At 57.0% G+C, this 10,291-nt stretch overlaps 1 protein-coding gene across 1 annotated transcript; it reads right to left on the bottom strand.

Moving 5' to 3' along the window:
* Positions 1-4,999: 4,999 nt before the first annotated feature.
* On the bottom strand, positions 5,000-5,951 carry EI90DRAFT_3294123 (uncharacterized protein). The gene is made up of 3 exons (XM_039067415.1): positions 5,799-5,951; positions 5,395-5,670; positions 5,000-5,187 (listed from the first exon to the last, which is right to left on the bottom strand). The coding sequence occupies exons 1-3, from the start codon at positions 5,918-5,920 to the stop codon at positions 5,100-5,102; spliced, it is 486 nt and encodes a 161-aa protein (XP_038908738.1). The 5' UTR covers positions 5,921-5,951; the 3' UTR covers positions 5,000-5,099.
* Between the last annotated feature and the right edge of the window lie 4,340 nt (positions 5,952-10,291).

Consider the following 10,291-nt stretch of genomic DNA (forward strand, 5'->3'; position numbering starts at 1 on the left):
TCGGAGGGTATCGCGCGGCTCTTCCTAGAGTCCACCGAGAATGCCTCTGTTGCGCGGGCCTCAAACCAGGCTGGTTGGAGGAGGGTCAACCCTTCGTTGTCGTCTTTCCCTTTCGGGTGGTCAGCACGACGGGAGAGGGCATCGGGTTTTCCCATGAGCTTCCCAGGACAATGGACAAGGGTGAAGTGGAAGCGGGAGAGGAAGAGGGACCATCGGGCCTGGCGGCGATTTAGCCTCTGGGCCATCCGGAAGTACCCCAGGTTGCGGTGGTCGGTGTAGACCTTGACCTTCTCTTCAGCACCCTCTAGGAAGTGTCGCCATTCCTCAAGAGCTCGGATGATCGTGAGCATCTCTTTGTCATACACTTCGTAGTTACGTTCCACGTCCGTGAAGCTCTTGGACATGAATGCCACCGGGTGGAACTCCCCGTCGGGTTGGAGCTGGGAGAGGACCGCACCGGTTGCGAAATTGGAGGCATCGCATTCGAGTTTGGAGCGGCCGGAGTCAGAGGGGAAGGAGAGAACTGGGGCAGTGGTGACAGCTTCTTTGAGGGCACAGAAGGCATCGTCTTCGTTCGTGCCCCAGTTCCAGGTTTGGGCCTTTCGGGTCAGCTTGTGGAGTGGGCATGCCTTCTCAGAGAAGTCTTTGATGAACCGGCGATAGAAGTTCACAAACCCCAGGAAGGACTGCACTTCCTTCACTTTGGTTGGGGTTGGCCAGTCAAGGACTCCACGGACCTTTACAGGGTCCATGGCAATGCTGCCCTCCGAGATGACGAGGCCGAGGTACTCGATCCGGGTCCACTCAAACTTGCATTTTTCTGGCTTCAGGAAGAGCCTCCTCTTTCGCAGCGTCTCCAGGACTTCTCGGACGACCTTCCGATGCTCCTCCAGGGTGGCCGTGAAGATGAGAATGTCGTCCATGTAGCAGATAACGACTTCCTGGTCAATGAAATCCCTAAGGATGTCATTCATCATGGTTTGGAAAGTCGCGGGGGAGTTACACAGCCCAAAGAACATTACCATAGGCTCGAACAGCCCTCTGTTGGTCGCAAATGCTGCCTTCCACTCGTCCCCATCCTTGATCCGGACGTTGTTAAACCCCCAGCGCAAGTCCAGGGCAGAGAAGTATTTGGCGTTCCGGAGGTGGGCGAGGACGTCCGAGATGAGTGGGAGTGGGTACAAGTTCTTTATGGTGATCTTGTTCAGCTTCTGGTAGTCCTGTACTAGGTGCAGTGATCCGTCCTTCTTCTTGACGAAGAAGACTGGTGCACCCATCGGAGACTTAGACGGTTGTATCCACCCGTTCTGCAGGTTCTCGCACAGGAACTCATCCAGCTCTTTCTGCTCCGGGCGCGAGAGGGGGAAGGTCTTCCCTCTGGGCAGTTTGGCGTCTGGTACCAGATCTATAGCGTGATCCCAGGGCTTCCGGGGGGGCAACTGGTCGAAGGCTTCTTTCGAGAACACGTCCCGGAAGTCCTGGTAGTGCTCTGGCACCAGCGTCTCGAACGATGCGGGCTTTGCGTCCGGGTCACAGGCCTCCTGGGCCATCCGCTGGGAGGGGGTTGTGGTGGCCCTCAGGTCGTGTCCCCAGCCAGGGGGGATGATTGCAGCGTAGATCCCATCCCCCAGCTCTAGTGCAGGGTCCTGGTCGTCTCGTGCTCGGGGCTGTCTACAGGCAGATGGGCAGCGGGACATGACGACTTTCTGTTGTGCCCAGTCTACCTCTGGGTTGTGGTGTAGCAGCCACGAGTGCCCTATGATGAGGGACTGTCATCCTAGGTTTGCAACTGCGAAGCAGGTGCGCTCTGTGTGCCGCCTGAACGTCAGGAGGGCTTCCAGCTCTTCGGTTATGGCTCCATTCTCGTTTGGGGTTCCGTCAATGTTACGGATGGGGATGGGTTGGGGGAGAGGGGTTGTCTCGAGCTTGTGCTTCCGGACGAACTCAGGGCTTACAAAGTTCCCGGTGGCTCCTGAATCTAGGAGGGCGGACACTGACACTGATGCGAGGGAGGTCAGGGCAGTTAGTTTCACCGTAAGGTTGAGGGATCTGGGGGATTGCTTGGAGAGGACATAGATGGCTGGCGGGGATACTGCCACTTCGGGTGCCATCTCTATGGTTCTCTTACTCTCACGGGTTGAGGATGCGTTTTTTCTCCTCTTCTTTGCAATAACTCGGTGAAGTTTTGGCATTGGTGTTGACTCACGCGTGCTGCGGTATTTACATGAGCTATCTTCTACGGGCGCCCGGGACGCATCCCTCACCGGTCACCTTCCTGAAAATCCCCCTGAGCCTCTGTCTCTGGCTCTGTCCCTTCCGTCTCTGGCTCTTCAGTCAGCTGCCTCTTCAGCCCTTCCATCAATGCCCGAAGGTCCTCAGGGTGGAGACGTCGCGCCCGGCGGACTCTGGGGTGCAGGCAGTCTCGTAGGATGTGCCCCTGGGTGTTACAGTTGTAGCACCGTCTCTGGTCAGTCCTCAAGCGGTCGAGGTCCATCGGTTGGGGGCCCGTCCCTGTCGTGGGGCGAGCTGCCGGGGTGGAGGGTGGAGGCAGTGGTGCAAGTCGTGGGGCCCGGGCGTGGGTTGTGCCTGAGGTGGGGTCACGATTGACAGGGGTCGAGTTGGCGGGAGCGTGGGTTTGGGTGGGAACACGCATGGTTGAGTGGCCTGGAATCGTCACCACTGGTTGTCCAGGAGCTGTCATATCCATCCCCGGCCATCGACTTCTGGTCCCTCTGATCCCTCCATTCCAACTCCGCTCCTCCCTCACTAACCTCGGAGCCCCCGTATTCCGCAATCCTCTCGGCACCCCTCGATGGTCACCACCCCCTCATTTCAATTTATTACCTATGCCTCCCTAAGTACGGAGCCCCGAAGACTTCCGGACAGCTCCGACGTCCGCTAGCGCACCCCCGCCTCCGCTGGGCAATACACTTGCCTGCCCTGCAGAGCCCACCTTCGGGCCTATCCCTCCTTTCCGTTTCTGGGTTATTGCCTGCCTTTCCGCTAACCCCGCGAACCGACTCATCGGTAATATTCAGTCGGCTAATGTTAAACCCCGTTAGCTCCGCTCCGTTCGGCTCCGCCAATTGCGGAACCGTCTCCGCTGTAACCATATATATATCCCACTTGTACATAGGTTACGCCCCAGTAGAAAAATCAACTAGAGTTACCCCCCTAGGTTCTAATTGCCAGTCAGTAAGTTAGGGCACGGACGTGTCACTAGGCACAGCGCTCTTGGCAGAAGTCGCTGAGGCCGAAGCCCTCCGTTACGGAGACATTCCTTCGTCTCGAATCTGGTCTCTGACAGGAGCATGGCTTCGCACTTCCACTCGGCCCAAGTAGTGGGCATGGGGCGGAGCCGGTATATGCTCTCCCGGAGGCGGGAGTTGATCGCCTGCTCGAAGCGGTCGACTAGTCCTACGTCACCCAGCCTTGAGGCGGGTCCCAATATCTCGAACTCCTGGATCACTTTATCCACAGAGTCGCTTCCCTGGCGGATGGCTGCCAGCTTCTGTCTAGCTGTGGCCTCCTGGTTCGGGTCCTGGAACATGGCATCGAGTTCTGTGTTGAACTCGTCCATGGTGAGGGGGGGGGAGCCGGCTGTCAGCAGGGTGATTGTGCGTTGCGTGGCCCATGCCCCTGCGGGTCCTCCTTTCATGTAAGACAACACAAACAGGATCTGGGAGAGGGCGGTGGGGAACTCAGCTGTGCGAACGTGGAAGTAAATCCCACACTCGGCCTTAAAACGGTCGAGGTCCTCGCTAGCTCCTGAGAAGGGAGTGGGGGGGGGCGACCTTGGGTGGTTTGGGTCTGGGTGCAGGTGCGGGTGCGGGGGTAGGCACGGGGGCGGGTGCTGGTGCAGGTGCGGGTGGGGGGTGGTTGCGGGCTTGGCTCTCCACAATGGCTTGGAGCTCTTGGAAGCGAGCCAGCAGTTCTTCATACTGCTCTTCTGACACCATGGCTGGGGAGGCAGGGGAGATGGGGGAGGCGGGGGAGATGAGGTTGAAACCTTCTTCTGCTGTCAGGGACGTGTCCGGGGTAGAGGGGGTCCGGATGTATCCCCCGGCAGAAGGGCCCTCACGGGGTGCGAACCGGGCATGCATACTGGCAGGTCCGGGAAGGGACAGCAGTCCCTGGCCACTTAGACTGAAGTGGAGAATGTGAGAAGAAGGTTACTTCTTCGGTTCCCACTTCAGGTACATTTATGTACATGCGGCTTGAGTCACATGACGAGTGCCACGTCACCCTCGGAGACAGCTGCAGGCATCCGGGTATCCCCGTGGGGGATCCCGAGAGCGTCCACTGCATGCACGCGTGCTGGGCACAGCGGGAAGCCGTCCGGGGTGTGTGGGCCGGACAGGTCAATAGTACATTGATACAAAGGAAGGTGGTCCGTGTAGATAGAAGGAAATAAACAAGAAAGGGAAGATGAGAGGAATGAGATAAAGAAGGGGAAGAAAGAGAGAAAGGAAAGGGGAGGAGAGGGAGGAAGGAGGAGGGAGAGGGTTGGACTGCGAGGAGCGGGTGTGGTGTGGCTGGGTGGGTCCGGGTGGACCTGGGTCAGGCGGGTGTGCCCTGACACATTACCCCCGGGCCCTCTCAACCCCGGATGCGTCCCTGACAGCAGAAGAAGGTTTTAACCTTATCTCCCCCGCCTCCCCCGCCTCCCCAGCCATGGTGTCAGAAGAACAGTATGACGACCTGCTGGCCTGCTTCCAGGAGCTCCAAGCCATTGTGGAGAGCCAAACCCGCAACCACCCCCCACCTGCACCCGCACCCACACCCATGCCTGCACCCATGCCTGCACCCATGCCTGTACCCACACTCGCACCTAGGCCCAAACCACCAAAGATCGCTGCCCCCTCTCCCTTCTTGGGAGCCAGTGAAGACCTCGACCGTTTCAAAGCCGAGTGCAGGATCTACTTCCATGTCCGTGCAGCCGAGTTCCCTACCGAACTATCCCAGATCCTCTTCGTCCTCTCCTACATGAAGGGAGGACGGGCCTCGACGATGGATGTCAGTCGAGGGGGAGTTCTGCTACCACAGCAAACACCCGGCACGGGCCTAAACCTTCACGCGGTGCCCCTGTTTAAAACTAATTAGGCCTCTAACATCTGAAGGGAGGATGACGTGGCCACCGTGGTAATGCCAATCAACCGCAACCCCGTAAGCCCAGAGCCGCACTGGCTGGAGAGATGCAAGAGCGCGGGTGCATGTCCCGCCGTCAAGCCAACCCTTCCTTTTTCTTCTCACCACTACCTTTTTGGGATGACGAGCGCGATAGTGGCAACGCCAATGGTGACCTCCGTAAGCCCAGACGGGACTGGCCAGAGGACTGTGGGTTCAAGTCCCACCGTCACCCCAACCCTTCCTTCTTTTTCTCTTCTCCACTACCTTTTGGGATGGTGAGGTGCAATAGTGGTAGCGCCAATGGTAGCCTCCATAAGTCCATGGGCAGGCCGGAGGAGTGCAGGTTCAAGTCCTGCCATCACCCCAACACCCTTCCGATTCATCTTTCTCTCCACTACCTCTTCGTGACGAGGCGCGATAGTGGTAGCGCCAACGATAGCCCCATATGCCGACAAAAAGTTGACTGCAAGGAATGCAGGTTCAAGTCCTGCCGTCACCCCAACACTTTCATTTCTCTCCACTACCCCTTCTACCAAAGGCCTATCTGCCACATGCCTTTATTCAACAAGCATGAGCAAGATGCCACCAACACCCATCGCCTTTCGCTGCCACTGGAACATTCACCAGCCTACCGTGACATAAACCCGTGAAAGCACCCTCCAACTCACCCACCCGCAAGAACCGCGCACTCAAACATTGACTTAACCATAGGCACACAGCAGCAAAACATGCGACCCCAACACTGGGGGTCGCGTGTCCTTTTCTCTATCCAACCTCTTTCCACCTCCATTCTCCCTCACCCGTTGTTCAACCTCAGTGCAGGGGTCGCATGCCCCTTTATGTGTTATTGCTTCATCTCACTTTATTCTCCTTCACACCATTGATTACTCGATGTCTCATACTTCCTAGGTCAAACAAATTCCTTTCTTCACATCCTTATGTTCTCCAAACTTTTTTCACCCGAGTCACTATAGTACGGCATATGCCGATAGGCACGGTTACGTACTCTAAAATGAATCCATCCATCCATCCATCCATCCATCCATGAAGGGAGGACCCGCAGGGGCGTGGGCGACACAACGGATGATCACCCTGTTGACAGCTGGCTCCCCCACCATAACCATGGACGAGTTCAACACAGAACTTGATGCCATGTTCCAGGACCCAAACCGGGAGGCCACAGCTCGGCAGAAGTTGGCAGTCATCTGCCAAGGGACTGACTCCGTGGATAAGGTCATCCAGGAGTTCGAGATATTGGGACCCGCCTCGAGGCTAGGCGATGTCGGACTGGTTGACCGGTTCGAGCAAGCGATTAACTCCCGGCTCAGGGAGAGTATATACCGCCTCTGCCCCATGCCCACCACTTGGACTGAGTGGAAGCGCGAAGCCACACTTCTGGACAACCAGTGGTGACGTTTCCAAGCCACCCAACCATGCACACCCCCACCCAGACCCCCATTTCCACCAGCTCAACCTCCACTGACCACGACCCCATCCCAGGTGCGACCCGCACCTCTGCCCCCCACTCCAGCAGCCCATCCTACGCCAGGGACGGGCCCCCAGCCGATGGATCTCGACAGGTCGAGGACTGACCAGAGGCGGTGCTACAATTGTAACACCCCAGGTCATCTTGTGCGAGAATGCCCACACCCCAGGGTCAGCCGAGTACGACGTCTCCACCTGGAAGACCTGAGAACACTGATGGAAGGGCTGAAGAGACAGTTGACCGAAGGGACAGAGACGGTGGAGGGGGAACCAGAGGTAGAACCTCAGAGGGATTTTCAGGCAGGTGACCGGTAAGGGATGCGTCCTGGCCGCCTGTAGAAGATAGCTCGTGTAAATACCGCAGCGCGCATAAGCCAACGCCAATGCCAAAGTTTCACCGAGTCATTGCAAAGAAAAAGAGGAGAAACGCATCCTCCACCCATGAGAACAAGAAGACCCCAAGGGCAGTAACGCCCAAGGTAGCGGTCTCCCCCCCAGCCATTTACGTCCTTTCCAAGCAGTCTCCCAGATCCCTTAGCCTCACAGTGAAACTGACCACCCTGACCTCCCTCATGTCAGTATCTGTATCAGCCCTCCTGGACTCAGGAGCCACTGGGAACTTCGTAAGCCCCGAGTTCATCCGGAAGCACAACCTAGAGACAACCCCCCTCCCCCAGCCCATTCCCGTCCATAATGTCATGACTGACAAATCCCGGGACTCCGTCAGCGGTGAACCAATGCCGATAGGCGAATCCGCCGACCCAAAACCCATCCTAACCAGCCCCCAACCTGATGTCTGGCCCCCTGCCTTATTGCATGAGACTTGGCCAACAATCAGAACCTAGACCCTGCCGGCATTCCGACCTTACCTCCAGTTCCCGAGCCCTTGGCGCTCCCGGCATTCAGTCCCTCCAGTTCCTATGCCAGCCTTGTCTCCATCTGAACCACACTCATTGCTTCCCACTATGTGGTCACAGCCATGCCCCGCTTCTGTGCATTCCGCACCCTCTGCCCACTCTGTGCCCTCTGCCCATCTCTGCACCCTCTGGCCACTTCTGGTTGCCCTTGACACCTCTGGTCAGGTCAACACTCCCACTCCCCTCTGTACCTCTGTTGGCCTTCATGCTGTCCTTGTGTGACAGTGCTGACAGATCAACCTCTGTTCACGGACTTGTGTCGGCACCGCACCGACCCCGCTTATTTGCGGACTTGTATCGGCGCCGCACGCTGACCTCCGCTTTTGTCCTCTGGCCCTTTTTGTCACTCAGCAACATAACATTCATTCCTTGCCAAGTGCCTATTATGTTCACCCCAATATTGGCATTTGATCCGTGTGCTATTGCACTTTCCTATTCATTCATTTAATCTGTCAATATTGGTACTTGATCCGCTTTGACTTCATTCATTCCTTGCCTCCCATTTCCCAGGTCCTTGTCCTTGGTTTAGTTTGACAAGTCCCCGCTCATTTCCGCTTATTTCCGCACCGGACCGACCGGTCCCTCTTTTGATTTCTCTTATCTACTTATACCTTGTAAATACTTTCAGGGACCTCAGTCTGAAATCAACTAGAGTACCCCCCCCTGTCTGTTCTGAGTCCCTCCTTCTGCAAAAGGGGCTTCCCCCTTCTGAGTCCATGCTCGTGGAGTCTGCGCTCCTCCTACAGGTCCGCTCCGGCGGCAAGTCTTGTTTGAAGTCTGCTGTAAGTGTCAGTCTGTAAATACGGGATCTCCCCCAAACGTCAAGCTCAGGGCACAGCGCTCCACCTGAGTCGCTGAGGCCGCGATCCCACTCTGCTAACCTTGAACAGTGCTTCCAGACACGCCGCATATTTCCGCCCGCATATCTGCATGCGTGCTCCAACAGACCTCTGCATCACCTCCAACCTCAACTCAGACAGAACCCAATCCGTCTTCCATCTGCCTCCTGACAGTGTGTTAGACACTGATCCGGGGTCGGCACCGAAGGTCACCGATGCGGGCCGCTATTGGCCGCGATGCCTGCGATGCCTCAGACAAGGCCCGAGGGTAGGGCATTTGGCCTCAGCAACTCTAAAGGGAGTGCTGTGCCCCCTAGCTGTCTCTTGGCCCTCATTTCAGACTTACTGGGGTTGCCTTGTTGGGGTCAGGACTTAGGGGTCATGGTCAAATCGATATTAGAGCTAAGGTACAATAAAGTATCATACAGGATATATATAGGAGGAAGAAATGAATGGAAGCGGACCCGGGCCGGAGGCCGAAGGGTCCGGAAGCAAACAAGAAGAAGGAGCGGGGTTGGCCGCACAGTGGCCGGCAATGACTGAGGGTCAAAACAAACAATAACAGATAAATAAACGAAGGGGTGTAGGGCTGCGATAGCGGCGATGGTATCGTAGCGGAGTAGGCGATGTCGTGGAGTCACGCTAGGTTGGTGCCAGAGGCGGACTCGGGGGCAGGGAGGTCAGTGTGGCTGTGGGGGAGTCGGCCAAGTGTAGGGGAGCCTAGGGGCAAGTGGGGGAGTGAGCAGGGAGCCCTAAGGGAGGATAGGGCTGAGGTCGGGGCTCGTGCTCGCGCTCGCACAGCAGGAATAGGCTCGGGCGGCATTGGGACGGGCGGCTAACAGGCTGGGATGCATGGTTGTGACACAGTGTTCCGACTCTGACAGTCTGCCCAACTCCGACAAATAATCCCGTCTCTGACACGTAATGTCGATGGAACCCCAAACGAAAATGGAGCTATAACAGAGGAGCTAGAGGCCCTCTTGACCTTCGGGCGACACACAGAGCGGGCACGCTTCGCGGTTGCAAATCTCGGGCAACAGTCCCTCATCATAGGACACTCATGGTTGCTGCACCACAACCCAGAAGTGGACTGGGTACAACAGAAAGTCGTCATGTCCCGCTGCCTGTCCTCCTGCAGACAACTGCGAGTACGAGATGATCAGGACCCTGTACTGGAGCCCAGGGATGGGATCTACGCTGGTATCATCCCCCCAAGCTGGGGCCATGACCTGAGAGCCACCACGACCCCCTCGCAGCGGATGGCCCAGGAGGCCTGTGACCCGGAGGCTGAGCCCATGTCGTTTGAGACGCTAGTACCAGAGCACTACCAGGACTTCCGGGACGTGTTCTCCAAAGAAGCCTTTGACCAATTGCCCCCCCGGAAGCCCTGGGACCATGCTATAGACCTGGTACCGGATGCCAAACTGCCCAGGGGGAAGACCTTCCCACTCTTGCGCCTGGAACAGAAAGAGTTGGACAAGTTCCTACACGAGAACCTACAGAATGGGTGCATACGGCCGTCCAAATCCCCTATGGGAGCACCAGTCTTCTTCATCAAGAAGAAGGACGGGTCCCTACACCTGGTCCAAGACTACAGGAAGCTGAACAAGATCACAGTGAAGAACTCGTACCCGCTCCCCCTCATCTTGGACGTCCTCGCCTGCCTCTGCAACGCCAAATACTTCTCAGCCTTAGACCTACGCTGGGGGTTTAACAACGTCCGGATCAAGGATGGAGACGAGTGGAAGGCGGCATTTGCGACCAACTGGGGGCTGTTTGAGCCCATGGTGATGTTCTTCGGCCTGTGTAACTCCCTGGCAACCTTCCAGACCATGATGAATGACATCCTGAGGGATTTCATCGACTGGGAGGTTGTCATCTGTTACATGGACGACATCCTGATCTTCACAGCCACCCTGG

The sequence above is a fragment of the Cantharellus anzutake genome (assembly GCF_015039405.1).
Source record: "Cantharellus anzutake strain C23 chromosome Unknown EI90scaffold_142, whole genome shotgun sequence".
Taxonomy (NCBI): Eukaryota; Fungi; Basidiomycota; class Agaricomycetes; order Cantharellales; family Hydnaceae; genus Cantharellus; species Cantharellus anzutake.